This window comes from Lagopus muta, chromosome 3 (genome assembly GCF_023343835.1).
Source record: "Lagopus muta isolate bLagMut1 chromosome 3, bLagMut1 primary, whole genome shotgun sequence".
Taxonomy (NCBI): Eukaryota; Metazoa; Chordata; class Aves; order Galliformes; family Phasianidae; genus Lagopus; species Lagopus muta.
Genome location: NC_064435.1, coordinates 1,927,944 through 1,948,191, shown reverse-complemented (window position 1 = coordinate 1,948,191; position 20,248 = coordinate 1,927,944). Strand labels below are relative to the sequence as shown.

At 44.6% G+C, this 20,248-nt stretch overlaps 2 protein-coding genes across 3 annotated transcripts in view; both read right to left on the bottom strand.

Moving 5' to 3' along the window:
- Window positions 1-666: 666 nt before the first annotated feature.
- On the bottom strand, window positions 667-4,345 carry LOC125690496 (lymphocyte antigen 6E-like). Its single transcript, XM_048938886.1, has 3 exons — window positions 4,294-4,345; window positions 1,376-1,495; window positions 667-875 (listed from the first exon to the last, which is right to left on the bottom strand). The coding sequence occupies exons 1-3, from the start codon at window positions 4,343-4,345 to the stop codon at window positions 667-669; spliced, it is 381 nt and encodes a 126-aa protein (XP_048794843.1).
- Window positions 4,346-15,210: 10,865 nt separating this feature from the next.
- TOP1MT (DNA topoisomerase I mitochondrial) overlaps window positions 15,211-20,248 on the bottom strand; it is a 38,853-nt gene continuing 33,815 nt past the window's right edge. For both annotated transcript variants that reach the window (XR_007375694.1, XR_007375695.1), the window contains 2 exons: window positions 18,903-19,022; window positions 15,211-18,279 (listed from right to left, as the gene is read on the bottom strand). The gene's annotated coding sequence lies outside the window, so the exon portion shown is untranslated. The remainder of the gene's footprint in view (window positions 18,280-18,902; window positions 19,023-20,248) is intronic.

Here is a 20,248-nt window from a genome sequence, read left to right as displayed (position 1 = left end):
GCGATCACATGAAGACTTGTTAGCACTGCCAAGAGTGCAACTTGCCAAGCCCCCACTCCCAAGTGCCTGTAGGCACAAAGCAGTTCTCTCTGCTGCTACAAGTGCCAGCTTGCAGTGGGAACAACACAGATGGCTTTGACCTTTCCACATTGACACCTTCATTCATCAGCTCTGAGTGATCAGGCAGAACATGTGGCTTTATGGAGTGTCTTTCTTGAGCTGCTGGATGCAATTGAGTCAATGAAGAAAGGCAGCCAAGAGAGTACTCCCAGACACTAAAAAAATAAAAGGAATTTGATGTGATGTAGAGATTCAAGCTGCAGCCCTTTCTGGCAGAGCTGTTTTCTCAGGCTGAGCTTAGTGTGGATATATCAAACACACTCTAGAATAACATAAATCTTTATTTGGTCTGACAATTGTCACATATGTGCAAACAAAATAGCTTTCTCAGGGAAAATTAGTACAAAACAATCAGGGAAAAAAAAAAAAAGGGAGCTATACTGCCATGCCATTTTGTGGGTCAGATCTGAAAAAGAAGTGTTGGAAAAAAAGCAGAATAGCATAGACCTTGATGGAGACACTTGACAAAAGATGTTGTTTAATCTATTTGGCAAGAGCATATGTAGGCCTTTGGGTCATCACATCTTCTCCCACCCTCAACCCTCATCACAGTCCTGCCCTAATGACGCAGATCAAACTGGCGACCGTTCCCAGGAACATCACAGCATAGCTCAATTTCACACTGTTGGCACCACTGAAATTGCACAGGGAGGTCTTGCAGCACTTGGTGGCAATGGCCACGATGCCAAAGTCTGTGTTGGTCTCAGGACAGTCTGCAGAACATTTCTTGGTTATGCGATATCCCATGTCTTTGCCTGGATGAAAAACAGACAAGAAAGGAGAGTTGTGAAGTAAGATTCCCCTGCAAGTCCTGACCAGAGGAAAATGGGAGGAGTATAATGCTCTGCATTTAACTTGCAATGCAGGAATATCAGAGATCAGCAGATTTGATGAGTACTGGGTGAGAGTTCACACAACCTGGCTCAAGTGCACAACACTAGAAAGACCTTGATAGAAATCCATGCCATGCTTCATGCAGGACAGCAAAAAATCACTGTCAACGCATATTTAATTTCTAAAACTACATTCCTTATGACTAACCTCTTTCCATCCTATGTCACAAAGCATGGGTATGAGCTTCCAGATCATGAGGTCTGCTCATGAAAATATCTGTGTTCCACATCATATGATGTGAGCCTCAAGCCCTTGTGATCAACTCTTTCCAACAAGAGCAACTACTGCCCTGAAGAAATAATTGCCCATCGCTGTCCTTGGAGACAAAAAACATAGTTCTTGAGGTGTTACTAGTACTCACCAAGATCAGCAGCACTGTATGTGGTTGTACAGTATTTCTCATGGTCTTCACACTTGTAGGTTTTAAGACAGTTCCAGTTGGAGTGCTCATTTTCGCATACGTAGCAAAACAAGGAGGAAGCTGAATAGAGCATACATGACACACATCAGTGGTTTTAGCAATGCCCTCCTGGGAAGAAAGTGTCAAAAGCTACGTCCTTTATTGGAGAATAAAAAGTACGTGTTACAAATGCTTCTTCACGGCAAGTGAAATAAGAGGTTGGTTTTGATTAATGAAGCTGAAAAGGCAAGCAAACAGAAGAAAACAAGTTTTCTCTCTTTACTTTAGATTTTTGGTGATTAAATCCGAAAACACATTTTTCAGCCTCAGCAGTGCTCTGCTGTGACTTTTCCTGCAGACTAAGCTTCATCTCTCCCATGTTTTATACTGGTCTGGTTGGCATCCAATCGGCAGAAGGAGAAGTCAGTACAGTTTAGCATAGCACAGTTTGGGCAAGGAGAGGATAAACTGGCGCTGTTCTCAGCTGAGAGCTTAGGGGTTTTTTTAGTATTTTCAGAGTGCATCTGCAAAACATTGTACAGGCACGAATTAATTAAAGCCTATGATACCTCTGTGGGATAAATTACTAAGCAGAGTCACGTTAAAGGGAGTTCCCTGGGAGAGGTTGCTCTGAACAATGGAGCGATTATTTCTACCATTGCCTCGAACAGCACGTCCTCGGTGACATTATAAACAGGTCTCAGCAAGGGCTATTACAATGACAGGAGGTGGAAGGATATCTATTTCTGAACAAAACTGTTGTAAATTGATTCAAATTTCCAAGCTTGACACCTGGCCAAGCAAAAAACACAGGCACGTGCCATTGCGTTCCCTGGAGGTTGGTTCGCAATTGCTGGGAGTGGAAAAATGGTTCCTATCCTGTTCAGAGTCCCATGACATTTTCCTTACATTTCTGGTCAGAGGTGTAGGAGGCAGTCAAACAGATATCAAAGACAGCCTGCTCCACTGCCACCAATGGTTAGTATTACAGAATCGTAGAAAAGTTGGAAAAGGCCACTAAGATCATCAAATCCAATCACCAACCCTTCCTCACCATGTCCATTAAACCATGCCACTTAGTCCCACATCTCCCCTTTTCTTGAACACCTCCAGAATGGTGACCACAAGAACCTGCACAGCAAAACCTCAATGATTGAGGGTTCCTGATCAAAGGTGATGAACTGCCAACTCAGAGAGGGTATTCATTTAGATAAACGTTTCCTTACTTCAGCTCTTTTTGGCTTTTTCACGTCCTTATTTCTGCACAGAGCAGCTCCTTTCAATTGATTTTGAACCTGTTTTTTGTAATCTCCTTCCACTATTCTCTGAAGCCCACTTGCTCAGTTGATTCAAACACATCCCTAAATTTGAACGTGCCCATAACATTTGGTTAGACAACTCCAGAAGCAACTATAAAAGAGAAAAAAAAGCCATTTCATGCCCAAACTCCCTCAGGTAAGAGAAGAAAAAGCTACTTTCTTTGCTGCACAGAGCTCAGGTGCCTTGCATACAGATCTGGAGCTTGGAACCTCACCAAACAACGAATCACCTTATTCTGAAACCAATCCAGATGCTCTTTCAACTTCCTTTTAAATTGACACATCAACACTGAGTGCTTCTCTGTCATTTGGATGAAGCCTCCCACCTTCCTCTCTGGAGGTCCCCTGACTCAGGCTGTGGATTGATACCCTTTGCGTACCATGCAATAGCAATTCCAGACTTGCTGTTTGACCCATATGTTACCAGATTTTTCACTCCATGTAGTCCTCCTTGATCTGTTCCTCTGATAAATCACACATAGCTATTCAAAAACAATTTCTTCAGAGCTGAGATTCCAGTGCATGTGCAAAAGCAACTGAAATGCACTCATGCTTTCACTAATGTAAGACAGGAAACCACTTAAAACACTGTAGTTGTTGTGAAGTCTTGCCTGTGTTTGGCCTCCACCCTCCATTAACTCTAGTTTTGCAAATGCAGACAGAAATAGCCTTAGCAGTGCAAAAAGGCTTGAAGTACTCCTTGGGATTATAAACATGCAGGGAGAGCAACTGTTGTTGTTGTTGTGGGTTTTTTTTTTGTTATCTCAAGGCAGTTATCAAGTCATATTTGTATCTGCTTTTGAAAGAGGCCAAGCACAACATATTGTGGATCCCATTACAAATACGCTCACTGTGAGGCATTTAAGAAAGCTCATCAAAGCTGTGAACAAAGAGCTCTTGGGTTTTCAAATATCTGCCAGCAACCCAGTTTCTTAATTGCAGTGCCATTGTGGGAAATAAAGTGAAACACTGGCAGAAGATGAAGCCTCAACATTAGCCCGGTTATCTTTATCAGCAACTCCAGCAGTTTCATTCAGGAAGAAAAAGAAAACTGAAGGCAAAACTGTGAGCCCAGCTTAATTCATAGAATCATAGAATATTTCGAGTTGGAAGGGGCCCACAAGGATCATTGAGTCCAACTTCTGGCTCTGCATAGGACCACCCAAAAATCAAACCCTATGCTGAGAGCATTGTCCAAAAACTCTCACAGGCTCGATGGTCTACTCAACTCTTAGCATTTTTCAGTTCACGTATGTATCTTCAGATGCTCAGAGCACAGTACTCAAGAGTGAGGGAAACACAAGTGGTGAGCTCATCTTCTGTGAGGTATGAGCACCTTGGTAGAGCTCAAGCAGAGACTCAGAGACTCAGCTCAAGCAGAGACTCAGCCTCACTAAATACTGTTTGAAGTAAGGAATACCAAAGAAAAAAGTGCACTACCAAGACTTCAGAAATTGCAGCAAAAGCAGTCAAATCCTCTTGTTCTTGTATTATCTCTAACTTCTCTTCTGGCATTTCCATCCTCTCCACCTGGCTGCCCCAGCCTCTGTACCACCTTACCTTGCTCGGCACACAGGACTGCCACCAGCAGGGCAACAAGCAAAGCCTTCATGATTGTTGTACCCTCAGAGCCTGCACGGTGTGGGATGATGCACCATCGAAAGGTTTTATACTGGGACTGTGTTTGCTTTGACTTCATCTGATTGCATCAAATTGAAGTTTTGGGGAGTGACAGCCCATAATGTGGAATCAGCGCTGGGTGTGTTTGTGCGTAGGAAATAACCCATCACGCACAGCAATTTCTTCTACCTCTCACTCAGATCCAATCTGTTATTCCAACATCTGCAGGGCTAATTGGAGGAACAATTTATGATTCAGACATGGGAGTCCCTTCTTACTCTATAGGGTTGAGCCACAAAACTTAGAGCAAGGCTGAGGCATCCATGCCAGTCTGGTGTGGCTCACTGCTTTCATGATAGGAATCATCTGGCATCCTCCATCCATGGTAGGACAGCTTCATATCTGTCATAATGAAAGTGGGAGAATAGGTAAATATTGGAATTTCCACTGGCTTGCCCAGAGTCCTTCAAAATTAACACACTTGTACCGAGAAAAGTACTTTAAGCAGAAAAACACCAACACTGTACTGTAGCATTCCCACTGTACAACTATTTGTGCCTGGAGACTGTCACTGAGGTTCTCAAGGGCCCAAGCAGGAATGAGGTCCAATGCCTTTGTTTGCTCTGCTTCTCTGCCCTCCAGAAACATTTGGGGTTTCCAAGCGACAATGCTTGTTGTTATGTGTGCATTCTATCAGGTTTTTCCAGTCCTTGGTGACCTCCTCAGTCCATCCAGGCTCCCTCCCCCTGCTCTCACAATCACACTGTCACCTCTTGCCACATAGCTCAGGATGCAGCAGAGACAAAAGAGAATGGGAACAGCTGTGGGAGTTAAATTGGGAATGATCAGAAATGAAAATAAGAAAGAAATGAAATACGTGCTGATCAAGAGGAGATCTCATTAGACCAGGAGCTTTCAGAGAGAGAAAAGACCATGTGGAGTTCAGAAGCAAGACAGATTTGCTTCTGGGGTTTAGGAACATGGTTTATTGGGTAATATTGGTAGGTAGACAGTGGGCAGTGGAATAGATGGCCTTAGAGGTCTTTTCCAACCCTAATGATTCTATGATTCTAAGATTTAAAAGTCATGGAGAGTGCGGAAACAGAATGAAAAGAATCCAATTGTTTTTTCTTTTCCCTACATTGCTCCCCAACACCTTGGTTCACAGTCTATATGTTCAGGATCCTATATAGATTGCATCTTGGTTTGTCTTTTGTTTCCAGTCCTTCTTTTGTACAATTCCTCATTCCTTCAAACCCTGGTGCCTATCTCTCTTTGCTTTGCCTGTAGCAGGATGGAAGCATCCTATTTTCAGAGTCCTCCATTCTTCTTTCTAGATTTGCCCTGACCTTGAACATGAATCTTTAATCATCTCTTCTTTTAGCAAGGCTGTGTGAGTCCCACATGACTGCTAATGCAGCAGTGATACTTAGGAAATAATCTGCAAAAAAGCCATACTCTCTGCACCAGACATTGTACAAATACATGCACGAATGCTATCAGGAAGGAAATAGGATCTGCTGGAGAGTTAGGGGGAGGAAGGATAAGTATTAGTCCACATGTTTGTTTTCCTTACAATGTCCAGCCTCCAGCTGGCTAGCAGTGAAATAGAAAGTAAAAACTTTCCATCCACACTGAAAATCCAGAAAAGAAATCAAAAGAAAGAAAATAAATTGAATTATTGTTCTTAATCCAGCCCGTCTTGGAGCCAACTAAGCAGAGAAATGCTTGTCCTCAGCAGGAGGAAAGGAGCAATGCATGAACACAGACCATAACAAGAAAGGAGAAAGGCTTTGAAATTAAAACAAATAAATGAGCAGTAAATAAATGACACTGTTAAAGCACAGTGCAGCAGAACAGAAAATCTACAAGTGAGAAATGGGCTGTAGGAAGTAGAAATGTAGGAAAGCATTTAAATAGATTAGAGAGAGGGAAGGCTAATAATAATAAACAAGATTAATATTTCAACCAGAACTGGAAAGAGAGAGAGAGTTGAAAAATATTGTTACAAAGCAAAAATAAATCAAATTGAACAGACAAAGCTCTAATGGGGAAATAATTAAAGACGGTCAGAAGGAATGGGATGGGAGGGAAGGATTGGTCCTTCACTTTGTCCCCTATGGTGGCATTACTTAATCACTGTGCACAGTGCACATGTTAAGTGCAGATGCTGCTTAGGTATTAACCACATCACTTTAGGTCTGAGGAGCATTTTCTATAGCTCCACAAATCTCAGCTGCAGTCCTGTAAAGCCTGGGTGCAGAAGGCAACTAGAGCATCACCTAGCCCCTACCCCTGTATCCTGAAGGAGAAAACTGCAAAAGCTTTCAGACCCAGACCAGGTTCTGGCCATGTCTCAAACTGCTTTTTTCTTGCATGGTGTTGCTATTGCAGTCACGCTCAGGGCCACTGCCAGGGCTCTGGGCTCCCACCAATACCACCAAAAGGGGCCAAGTATGTCTTGAAGCTCAGTTTTTAAAGCAAGGAGAGGAAAAAGCTAGGGGAAAAAAAAAAAAAAAAAAAAAAAAAAAAGGTAGAAGACAAAGGGGACGGGGTGGGGGGGAGCAGAAGGTGGGCTAGGAGGTCGCCAACCTGATGGTACCATGGAGGGTGTGAAAAACTAACAGAGCCTCAGAGTTTTAAGGAAGAAACTTTAACCCACTTAGTGTTTGGCAGTGGTCAGCACGTGTGTTTGTGCCAGACCTTGGGAGCACATTGTGCAAAGCTTGTCCCCTTTTATGTAACTGCAAATAGACAAAGAGTGTTCTCAATGCACGATGGAGCGGATATATGTTACAAAAGTCAAGGTCCAAGAAAGTTTCACTGTCAGTTCCCTCTGATTCATCCGTTTTTTCTTTCTGGAGGATGGCTCCAATCACAGAAATTCTTCATTTCAGCTCACGGTTGCAAACTGCAGAATGTGGGAGAGAAAAGATCGTGGGACAATAAGAACAGGAACAAGTTATGAGCTGTGCTCATGATATGCCTGAATCATGCAGCTGGAGCATGCAGGGCAAGCAGTCCAGCTCAGCCCCAGATAGAATCAGGCTGGTCAGGTTTTGTCCTCTCCTCCCTCCTTGCTGGGTCAGGGAAGGCTCCATATTTAATTGCAGTGGCAACAGTTAAGTGTAGAGGCATCTGACTGGTAGAATCAAAGAATCATTAGTGTTGGAAAATACCACTTAGACTGTCAGGTCCAACTATTGACCCTTCACCATCACGAGCATTAAACCATGTAGTCAAGTGCCACATCTCCTTGGTTTTTGAACGTCTCCAGGGATGGGGACTCCACCACTTCTCTGGACAGCCTTCCCAGTGCACTATCACTCCTTTGGGAAAGCATTTTTCCTGACAACCAGCATGAACCCCTCCTGGTGGACTTTAAGGCCATTACCTCTCATTCTAGCTCCAAACAGAATAAGTAGGCTCCAAACAGGACAGAGCTCCTTAAGGCAGACTTATGGTAGCTAGTGGAGGCTACCAAGCCTCCAGCTAGGAAGCACAGGATTTGCCCAAATTCACCTTGTCTGGCTGAAAACGATATGAATTTGGTAGACTTTTATCTCAGTGTGACAGCTGTCTGTCACCTAAAGTTTTGCCATTGGTCACAAGAGCTGAATAACAGTAGTGAGGCTCGAGAGGTTGCTCAAAGTTGTGGATGCCCCATCCTTTGAAGCATTGTAGGCCATGTTGAGTGGGGCACTGGGCAGCCTGAGCTAATGATGATAACTCTGTTTACAACAGGGAGATTGGAACTATATGATTTTTGAGATCCCTTCCAACCCAGGTCAGTCTATGATTCTATGATTCTATGAACATGAGCCTACTGGGGCCATGGCTACCAGCCAAGAAGCTATGAAAACCATTTTCTCACATGCCTTTAACCTCCAAGGTCATGAAAGATAACTCATCCTCATCAGCTTGGGACACATCAGACATAGAAACACAGAATCATAAAGGTAGGAAAAGGCCACTAAGATCACCTAGTTTAGTGATGGGGTCAAGTATCCTGATTCACATCCCCATCAATGTCCTGGCTCAAGGATCACATCCAGAGTAGCAAACAGGGCACAAGCCCAGCCTTATCCATACCATCAGACTATCAAAACAGTTTGGGCACACCTCAATCAGCAGCCCTCACATGAGACTGTTCCTTGCAAGCAATTTGGAGGTTACCACCCTGTTTGTAAAGGAAAGAGGCTGTGGATGTGAATCATCCTTCTTGGATTCAGAGCCAAGGTGTATGTTGATGGTGAGACCTCTGTAGCCAGGAGGAGGGATACTGGAAGTCTGTAGGCTCTGAAGGAAAAGGACAATGGAAAGAATGATTGGGATGAAGAAGAGCTGGAAGGGAAAATAACCCTCTAAGGAGTTAATGCCAGTTCTCTCAAGGAGGACACCACTGGCCTCCACTGTGTTTGGAGAGACATTATTGTGGACAGGTTTATTGAAGCTACGCTTGTAACACAGCTCAGCTGATAATTCTGCCATTGCATTCCCCTGAATGTGGGATATCTGGAGGTCCAGCCCTCCTAAAATTCAAGATCCTAGAGTCACGTGGTGGTGCAGGGAACAGTCATTTGGAGCTTCTAGGGATATGTGAGAGAAACTCATCAGTGAAACAGCTGTGGTAGTAACTGGCCTTGTGAGAGCCTCCACAGGGACACCAGAAAGTCATGATGTACTTGTCCATTTACCTTCTGTCAGAAATATAATTTCCCTTATCTACCCATTATTAAGGCACCCAGCATGCCACACATCCCCTTCTTCCCCAGAAGGCAAGGAAACAGTCAGGCTTTGCAAAATTGTTCTTTTTTTTTTTTTTTTTTTTTTTTTTTTTTAATTTGCTTGACTCATCCAATGATTTGAGTGATGGTTCTTTCAGGGCTGGAAATATCTTCTGCTATGCAATGTGCAACCTGATAGCTAAAATTTCCATGGTTAGATGAGAGCTGAGAGTGAAATGAGAAAACTTTCTTTCTCCATCTGGGGGAAAGCTGTAATGAGCTCCATAGACAACCTGACTTCAATTCATTTGTTTTAGGAATTCTGGTTCTGATTTCTTGCAGGTGAGAACCCAACTAAGAGTGGAAAGTGAGACTCAGTTGAGAGTGGAAAAATTCAGCACATGCGTGGGAAGATCAGGGTGCTCCAGTTTTTCTCCTGACCCGGTCCTGCTCACCCAGCAAGGCGTCAATACTCCAGTTGCATGGTGAGAAAAAGGTGCTTGTTACATCTAGAAACTCGTCACACCTTGGATAATAGCCATGCTGAAACCTCCACAACCGCATCCTCAAAGGCAGACAGGGAGAGCAAGGAGAGCAGGGCTGTCTCTGCAAGAGGTGAGCCCACAGCAGGTGGAGGAGCAGTGGATGGAGGAAACATCCTGGCTGAAACCATCCCAACCCGAAAAGTGTGTTTTCAGAAGGGTAGAGAAACAAACAGCAGGATATCTGGGAACACAATCGTATGCCTAACAGAGCAAGCAAGAGGGTATTTTCCCAGGAGGATCAGCCGAAGAGTCATAGCTGTGTGTGGTTGGTTTATTTTACTTTATTATTATCATGGAGAAAATATGGTTTTATGATGTATGTTTTCACTGGTGGTCAAGCAGAGGGAAGGAAAGGAACTGGTCTGTCTTTGCAACATACTGCAGCCTTCCCAGGCTTTGGTTCTTTACCCCCATCCCTGCTGCTCAAAGTTGTGGGGAAAGCAGCTCTCTTGCCACAGTCCATGCCATCTATTGGTGGAACAGCCCCTCCAGAACCCAGCTCACCAGTCACATAGCACAAACAAAAGCTTTGAAAACCTCATGGATGACAGCCTGGGAAGGGCATGGGAACAAAAAGCCACCCACACCATGCCAGGGAGCAATAGCAGCGTGGAAAAACCACCCTGGGTTTGTAGACACCACTTTGCTTGCCAAGAAAAGGGCATAGTTGGAACAGCGTGTTCCAGTTTGACTGTATACACTGGGTACTGGGTTTTGACTCATTCTGAATTTGAGAAGCATGCCCAAAATCACTGGCATGGTAAAGAGGTGGATTTTGCTGCTGCAGCTGCAATTGCTGCTTTCCTTTGCAGCCCAAAGCACGATCAGGGCAGGGAAAGTAAGCAGGATCTCTGATGGGAAAAGAAGCTCTATGAAGTTTCCCTCTTTCTGATTGCGTGGGGCAGGGAAACATCCTCCCATTTCTGAGCTGTAAACGCAGTGCTTGGCATCAGGCACTGCTTTTGTTCACAGCTGCTCTCTTCCATCTTCTGCCTCCCCAGCATGGAGAAAAACCCAACTTTAAAGTCACAGAATCATTAAAGTTGAAAAAGATCACTGTGATCATGAAGTCCAACCCCAACCCATCTCCTCCATATCCACTAAACCATGTTCCTCAGTACCACATCTCCATAGTTCACGAAAACCTCCAGGGACAGTGACTCCACCACCTCCCTGGACAGTTTGTTCCAGTGCCTGAGCACTCTTTGTTCATTCTAAAAGAGATCTGGGACAAAGGAAAAGCTAATAAAAATGTCTCTGGGACAAGCTCAACCCTGGATACCTGTTTTGAAGACGAAACCTCACTTCTCATTCTCCAGGCACAACTTTCCCCACTGACCCATCCATCATACCTGGCATTACCATCTGGTGTCACTTCCACAGCTGCAACATCTTCAGTGTTCCACTGCCATGGACTCCTACTGTGGGACAACATCCCACTCTGATGCCATTCATTCATAGAATCATAGAATGGCCTGGTTGAAAAGGACCATAATCGTCAACTATTTTCAACCCCTCTACCACAGGCAGGGTTGCCAACCACTAGACCAGGCTGCCCAGAACCACATCCAGCCTGGCTTTGAAAGCTTCCAGGGATGGAGCATTCCATCTCATTTCCCCAGAGAAACATGGATAGGAAGGAGAGGATGCAATACACCATACTAAACATGCAATTACTGCATGTGCAGGAATTGGGTTGCACAACATGGTTGTGCCCTCTGAAATGTTCTGATAATAAAAAGGAGATTTGAGCCTACATCTACACCAGTAAATAAGTCAAGGACAAGGGCATGGGCTTGCTCGTCAGTACAATTCCAGAGGTGAATTTTTCACCAATGTCAAGACCACATGCAGGAGACAGCCCAGACCCAGTGGGCCATTTTTCTGTAATGCTTGGGATGTGCTGAGCACCATTTGTGCTGGTTTCCTTGGAAGCAGGAAAGGATCTCAGGCAGGACTGAATTTCTGTACCACGCCTTGGTGATAGTGGGTATTTTGGGAAATTAAATTTCCCAAAACTCAGCAATTCTTCAAGCTTTTCTTCCTCTGAATCCTTCAGTCCCACAATGTGGACAAGCCCTGGGGGGAGCATCAATCCACAGTTACATCCAGCCCAACAGCACGACAGCTTTTCCTCACACAGCAAAAAACTCTGAGCATGGGGAAAGGAGAAACAAAGCAGCCTGGAGAGGTTTTTAAACTGTGCAGAGGGGCAAAGCACTGCCTTCCCTTGTCACCACTGCTGACATCCAGCTGGGAGCTGGGCAAGGAGTAGATAAGCTGCTGTCCCAGGTTTTCTAGGGTGGAGGACATTTCCAAGCCTTCTCCTTGCTCTCCTCTCTGCTGTAGCATTTATTTACTCTGCCCTCCTCACCCACACCAGTGCTCTCACCCACTGCTTTTAGAGGTTTCCTGAGGACACAGGACTCTATATCTTACCCTGCTGTTGGGATCAGCTCTGGAGGACAAGTCCTGGCCCTGCAATCTCTACCCTGTGCAGCACCGGGATCCTAATGTTTGAACATGAGACTGCTGGCTCATGAATCCCTTCAGATGGGTTTGAGCTCATGCTTCTGACTGCGAGACTTGAGTCTTTGCTGACACCAAATCATGCTTTGGCCAAGCAACCAATACACTGAGCAACGTCCACTCCCTTGCTCTCACCTCTAATCGTAAAATGGTCCTAATAAAGCTCCTAAGAGCTCCTCAGCTTTACAGTGAGTCGAAGAACAGCATTTCTGTAGGAGGGAGCAACGTGGGAGCAGCTCTGGTTTTGCCATGACAGATTTCTGTGTTGCATGAAAGGGAGGATGAGTGTTACATCAGTTGTAGCAGAATAGCACTGCAGGATCTGAGCTTTGCATGGCACCAGGAGGGCAGGTTTTAAAGGTTAAGGAGGGGGCTACACCCCATGGATAAGGAGGAATGGAAATAGTGGAATTTAGTATTAGAAAGGGGAGAAGATGTTACAGGAGTCATTGCAAAGAGGGAATGTGCAGGAAAATCGGAAAGAGGGGACAGAGTCATCCATAATTCAGAATGGATATTATGAGAAATTTATTCTCAGGAAGAGTGGTGAGGGATTGAAACAGGTTGCACAGGGAGGTAATGGAGTCACTGTCCTGGGAGGCGTTCAAGAAATGTGTAGCTGTGGCACTGAGGGACATGGTTAAGTGAGCATGGTGTTGATGGGTTGACAATTGGACTAGATGATTGTAGTGGTCTTTTCCAACCTTAATGATTCTATGATTCTTTAACAGCACAGATCCCTCCAGTTTGATTCTCTCTTCACTCCCTAGGCCAGGGGACTTTGCAGATGCCAAGAAAAGAATGTTCCCTGCATAAAGCCCAGCAATTGGCAGGACTCCCAAGAGCACCACAGGAAGAAAGGGAGGTTTGCATCTTACTTCCAAGTACCCCACAGCCATACACTGTGGGCTGAAACCTTGCACAGAGCTTGGTACCAGCTTTGGGCTTTGGATATTTTGTTGGATGGGACTATGGACAGCCTGGTCTAGTGACTGGCAACCCTGCCTATGGCGCAGGGGCTTGGAACTTCATGACCTTTAAAGTCCCTTACAACCCAAATTATTCTATGGTTCTGTGGTTCCATGATTCTATGAGTCTATGCTAGAGCAAGAACAAGCTCCCCAAGAGCTGATATGAGACAAACAAGAAAACCCTATGCCAACAAACAGAGGCACATCCCCTGCTGCCGACAGCGTGGGAGTAAGCAGACGCTGGAGGCTCGCCAGGGCTGCTCACACAGTCTGGTTGGTTTCCAGCAGAGCCCTTGCATCCCTTGCATGGCTGCTGGTTTCTGTTCCCTTGAAAATTGCTCTGGCATTCTGTAGCCACTCCAGTGCCGTACAGAGGCATCAGCTCCCTCTCGTGGGCTTAGATCAGCTCTCATTGTTGGAATACATCCAGGATTTCCCAGGAAAGTTATTATCTTTTTTTTTTTTTCTTTCCTTTTTTCTTTTCTTCTTTTTTTTTTTTTTTTTTTTTTTTTTTGACACCTGTCACTCTGAATATTCACTAACGCAAAACTGAAGTTTTGTAGGAATGTGTTGACTTCTGTCAAGTTTCCTTTCAGTAAGTATAGGGAGTCTCATTTCTTCCCATATTTTTGCTGTCATTATTTTTATTTTGTCAGTGATTCAAAGCAACTAATTTGGGGAATCACCCCCAAAGTGTCCAGTTTTCTACTAACTCAACGTTGATGCATTCAGAGTTGAGATACGCCAATGAAGGCCATGGTGTAGCTTCCCCAAGGTTATTTCACTTTCTACTGGTTGAGAGGTGGTGGATTCACTGTTTCTGTACATGTTCATGAAATGTGAAGATGTGGCACTGGGGAACATGGGTTAGTGATTTTAGTAATTGATGGGCAGTGGGACTAGGTGGTCTTGAAGGTGTTTTCTTAATGATTCTATGGTTCTGTTTTCTGTGAAGTCAAAAGTGAAGAAACAAAATGAAAATAAAAATTAAAACAGCTGGTTTCAATCTGTGCAACAAATAAAAATGTGACTTGAGTCCATACAGGACCTTGGAAATACTAATTTCTGTTTTGAAAAACTCCCCAAATTGCTGGAATTTCCCTCAAAGCTGAGATCCCACCCCAGGCCGCAGCAGGGAAGTGACATTAGTCCATGGAGATGTAAGACCACAAAAATGATCCAAGGGATAGAACACCTCCCCTGTGAGGACAAGCTGAGAGAGCTGGGGCTGTTCAGCCTGGAGAAAAGAAGGTTTCAGGGAGATTGGAGCAGTCTTTCAGTGTCTAAAAGGGGGTCTGTAAGAAAGAAGAGGGTAGAGACTTTAGCAGGATCTGTTGTGATAGGACAAGGAGAAATGGTTTCAAACTAAAAGAGGGAAGATTTAGACTGAATATAAGGACAATTTTTTTTAATTTTTATTTTTGTTTTTATTTTTATTTGCTATAAGGGTAGTGAAGCACTGGAACAGGTTGCCCAGAGTTGTGCTGGGTGACATTCAAGGTCCAGTCCCTGAATAACATAATAATGATAATAATAATAATCACAATAATGAGCTGTAGATGTCTCTGTTTGTTGCAGGGGAGTTGGACTAGATGACCTTCCAACTCAAGATGACCTTCCAACTCCAATGATTCTATGGATCTATGTTCATCTAGCTCCAGCCCCCTGCCATAGGCAGGGTTGTCTGCAGGGTCTCACCAACATCCTAGTGATGCTCACAATCCCACAAAGAAAACAAGGATATGACCCTACACGCCAAACCCTACAGAGAGTTGGGCAACATTTTGGTGGAACCACTCTTCAGAAAGGTGGTTTGAGGTTTTCCTGCTTGCCTTAACACTCATCTTGTTGGTTTGGGTGGATGGCAGCCATAGAAAGGCTTGACTACCTGTATTTGCCATTTGCCCTAATCTTTGCGAGGCCTGATGGCTCCAGTTGGCTTCCAGCACTCTTTCAGCTTTGTTCACACACTCACAGCTTGGGCTAAATTTATTGCATGGGTTTGGCTGTTGGAGGCTTCAAGTTTATAGCTGTGATGCTTGAGGAGAAGGGTTATAACCAGACACAGCAGATCTGACCATACAACCATCTGGCCCCAAAGCAGCTACGTCACAGCTTCCCCTTCCTTCCATTTGACTCATCACTTAGGTATTTAAACTGCTATTTATTATCTGCAATCAAGCATTTACTATGTCATCTGTAATTGTGTGTTTCTTCACCTCTATGCTGCATGCACATGCCAGCTCCAGCCACTGAAAGGATGCAGTGTTTGCCTCCTGCCATGCTCAGGCACTTCTTCCTCCATGTGCTTCTCTCCAGTGTCTACCATCACTTTGGAAGACAAACTCAAAGTGCTCTTCCACTTTATGCCATGTGCTAGGACAAGCAGGGACTGGTGCAGTACCCATTCCAAAAGTCTGATTCAAGTTCTTGGGATCCATGGGGTAATTCTCTGTACAGCCTCATCCTTGTGCTAATGATTGCTACCTCTCTGTGGTCCCCATCAACTCTGACTGCTGGGAAGAATCAGTGGTTAGACATGGCACCTAAGTTTTTTTTCTACCCACACATCTCAGATAAGAGGTTTTGCTCCTCCAGGATGGTTTTGTGCCATGGGAGGAGGTCACATTTTAATGCCTTTAGAGCTGCAGTACCTTTTGCTCTTTACATTTATGTTTCTTTATATTTACCATGGGGTACAAGAAGGCTTTTCTGCAGCAAGGATAGAGCAAACCAAGCCAGCAAACCAAGCAAAATAAGACAGTTCTGCTTGAAAATGGCAAAAAAAAAAAAAAAAAAAAAAAAAAAAAAAAGGGAAGAAAACAATCCTGTCTTTTCCTGCAGGCTGCAGGGGACTGTCTCTGCTGCTGCAGGATGTGTAAATCCAATGCAATGAAATATTAATTATTAGAGTCTGTCCAACTGGGATTCCTTTCAGAGAGCTGAATAATTCTGGTGCACTGAAAAGAAAAAAAACAAAAAACAACAACCAAAAATATGCACACACACAAAGTCGGGTTTCTTTTACATTAAAAAATTGTGTCTGGAGTAAATTAGAGCTTTTGAGCACTCAGGCTTAGAGACAGGGGGGTGCTGTGATTGCTTCAAGGCGAAAAGAAGAAGCAGATTCCTAATTAGGGCATGAAAACGATTGTGGTCTAAGAGGTAAAGAGAGGTGCATTGGTCAGCACAGCTTCTTCAGCTCAGAGAGCTTCCCTTGCAGCTTGGTGTAGGGGTAAAGGAAAAGCTGAAGCCGATTAATAAAAGAGAGCATGCATCTCTGAAGGCTGCCGTTATGCAGCATTTCAGAAGGAGGCATTCATCCGGAGAAGCCGTGGCACCGGCCCCAGGGAGATGCACTCTGCAGGGATCAAAGCCCCTTTTGTCCCCTTGTTTACCAGCGTTGGGTTGGAAGCACCACACAGCACGGAGCGTCATCCTTTGGCTGAGCAGCACTTTGCAGATTTGAAAGCTCAGAGAGAGTTGATTGTGAAGCGAGTCCTGGGCTGCAGATGTGCTCTGTTTTGCTCATGGGAGTGTGGTGTAAAAGTTCAGCATCCAAATCATGGCCCCAGACCTGAGAAGAGCTCCTCCACCCTCCCAGCTTATCCAAGTTTGTGCATTTCCATTCTCCTTCAAAAAGTGCTTCTGGGGAAGAGGGAAAGGCACTCAGCAACACCTCTGGCAATGGAGAGTCCCTGAGCTCTCATTATCATCATTCATTTTTTCAGCTTCCTTTTACCCTCCATTCTCTGCAGCGTCTGGAAACATCTACATGCAATACTCAAAAATCTGTATTCTTCTCTCATAAACCTCTCCAGATGTTCCTCCCCAGATTGACCCAAAGGCTGCAAGTACTTTTCATTACCCTGCAGTTGCTCTGAGGGATGTCCGAGGGATGGGTAAATGAATGATTCATTGTCATCAGGATGATGCATTGCCAAGAGCTAGATCCAGGGGAACTGGTTCACTTGGCTCAAACAGCAGCTGCAAGCAAGCAAGGCGACATGAAGGGGGTGGCCAATGAGAGCCCCTGGAAATGGAGGTGGGGACAAAGACTGCAGATAAGCAGTTTGTTTTTTATAAAAGTGTGGCATCATGGACAGAGCCAAAAGCAACAAGAATGTCAACTGCTAATGGCATGGTAGCACAGGAATGTCACTGGCACTAGCTGAAGACCAGGAGCAAGAGGCTGTACAGCAGAAGGCAAGGAAGAAAATCTGTGGTTGAGATCCATTACAAGCTTAGGTTTTTATACTGTTTCCCTTCCCCCTCAGACATGATGTGAGTTTGTACAGTTTACTTTGAATTGGCACCAAGAAGTACTTATTTCTGGTCTACCCTCTATCCCAAGGCTGGAAAGCTGCTCTTTGCTGTATGGCTCCCACCTGCACCCAAGACAAGGCAAGACTGCAGGAGAAATCCCTCCAGAGAGGCACAGGCCGTGCAGAAGCAGCATCTCCCTCCTCCAAGCTGCAGAGGACATAGCATGGCCACTTCTCCATCAAAGTACTGGGGTGACAGAACTCAGGCATAAGAAGCAAGTAAGAAGCTCCAGATGAAGAGGCAACACAGGGCAGGAGGTGGCAACCATAATATTTTATCTACTTAGCATGCATGCATGGTGTCCATACCATAGATCGTAGAATCATAGAGTCATAGAATCACATAATCATGGAATCATAGAGTCAGAACTGTAGAATGGCTTGGGTTGGAAGAGACCTCAAGGATCATCAAGTTCTAATCCCGCTGCCGCAGGCAAGGTTGTCAACCATTAGATAAGTTGCCCAGGTCCCCGTCCAACCTGGTCTCAATCACATCCATAGTCAGGGCACCACAACCTCTCTGGGCAACCTGTTCCAAGACTACATCACACTCTCACTGAAAGACTTCCCCCCGACATACCCTTCTGGGGAAATCTGACCATGTTCTTCAGGCCTTCAGGAGCCCTTTTCTCTGAGCAAGTGAAGGGCACTGATTCAGGAGCCCCTACATCTTATGGTCGAGCAAGCCTGGGTCCTGGGCAGGCATGTAGGTTGCACAAGAAGGTCTGGCAGCAGAACGAGGTGTAGGTAGCCAGGCCCAGGCTGAAGTTGTGGTATGGACAGGTCTTGGAGCACTTCTTAGTGATCCTCTTCCAGAAAGACAAAGAACCTTGATCAAAGGAGAAAGGGGAGAGCAGTATTAGTGATGTGGACTTCCCAAGAGCTCTTCAGTCTTCTAGAAGAGGAACTAATATGTCTTCCTGTCATGAGAACAGCTCGGTCAATAAGACCCCTCCCAATCTCACCCACTCAGTGATTGCCAAGACCATTTAATATCTCTGAAGGGCATCCAGCACTTCCCAGCATAGATCCTCATGCTGAGTCTTTATTAGGTGTACAAAGATGGCATACATAGAATCATTTAATATCCTGAGGTAGAAGGGATTCACAACGAATATTGAATCCAGCTCCATGAAGATCCATGAAGGAATGCTCTTGCCTGGATTGAAAGCACGTTGCCAGGTTTTATTTCCTTCTGCATCTCACTAGACCTTTTTCAGCATCCTTTTACATGCAGGCATAAAACAAGAAAGAAGATCCCAAGCTGTGTTGGGGAGGAATTTTTCAAACTCTGCTAACTTCAGCACTGCCAGATTGGGCTATCAAAATCTCCATCTTCCATATGTCCTTCCCCATGATTCCTCAACTCACCCATTCGCAAAGGGCAACCATACAAATCTAGCCAAAACCCCACATTCCATTCCTGAGTCCCTGTGCACTGACAGCACATACCTATTCCTACAGCGGCAACGTTTGTCACACAGTACTCATCCTTGTCTGAGCACTTCTTAGCCTTCAGACAGCTCCAGTTGCTTTGTTCCCACTCACAGGTGTAGCAATATAGGGCTTTTGCTGCAGGATGAGACATGAGAAGATGGAATATGAAAGATGATGACAAAATGCTATTACTCCCACTAGCAAAAATTACCACTTTCTTTCCATTGCCCCTCAAGTGCACAACATGCAAATTTGCTGAAAACTACGGATTTGCAAGACTCAGACTCATCTCACTCTGCTCTCTGCACACTTTGCACATTTAAACCCAACACATGCACCCAGGTGCAGGCATTTGTATGTAGAAGATCCTGCCCTGCACTCAAAATACAGCACAGTGAGCCAAAGACACTGGGTTTGATATGATGCAAAGAGCAGGGAAGGTCAGGATTTGCTGTCCCAAGGCTTGGATTCACTTTTTCTAGCTGCTAGGGACATTATAAATAAGAGTACAGCCCAACTGGTCCATAAGTGCTGGCAGTTGTTTGCCCCATTAATTGGGACCTCCATGGCCTGAAGTTGTCAGTCCTCACACTTATGGTCTATGGGTGGAACTTCAGTGCCTTCAAATCGGTGTTAAAACACCAATGAAAAATACTACATTTAACTCTTAGCTGTGTGAATTCAGCCATAAGACATGTACAGCCCAAAACCTTGTTTTTTACTGCCTAAGTTATCTAACTCAAGTTAAGGTGCTCTTGGTTTTGGTGCTGAAGAGAATCTCTCTGTCCCCTGGGCCTTGTTAACACTTGGAAATTTGCAAAAATCACTATTCTAGAAAGTGAACCAAGGTAAATAGCAGAAAGGTATTCTTAGGCCTCAATGAGACAGAAATAACTATTCCAATAAATTATTTTTCTACAGCAGAAAATGTGGCAAATTTCCAGGAGCTGGAAAACCTTATTTCCCTCTACAAATCAAGGATGACATTTACTCTCCTGGTTGCTTATGTATTTTGTCAATAGCGGATATAGGACCATATACTTTCAGGGGGCTCAGATTTCAATCTCAGTAAAATAAACAATACAATCCATAATGCAAATAAGAAGCAAATATTCCTCTCCACCCAATATCCCAGCATAAAGACACTTATCCCATATAGCTCACTACCAAACTTCTCCCTAATTCCCCAGCTTGACTCCAAAGACCCAGAAATCACTTGGGTAGGGTCTCTGAGAAGGGCAGACAGTAGGGGCATTCAGCAGGAAGCTGCACAAAGGAAGATGCAGATCTGGCCCTATCCCACTAGAAATTGTGTCAATAGCTGCAGGAGGAGATAGGAGCACCAAGATATGGATGCATTG

Coding starts and splice junctions, on each gene's coding strand:
- LOC125690496 (XM_048938886.1), bottom strand. CDS start 4,345: ATGAAGGCTTTGCTTGTTGCCCTGCTGGTGGCAGTCCTGTGTGCCGAG. Junction 1,496..4,293: donor AGTCCTGTGTGCCGAGCAAG/GTAAGGTGGTAC, acceptor TGCTCTATTCAG/CTTCCTCCTTGTTTTGCTAC. Junction 876..1,375: donor ATACAGTGCTGCTGATCTTG/GTGAGTACTAGT, acceptor TTTTTCATCCAG/GCAAAGACATGGGATATCGC.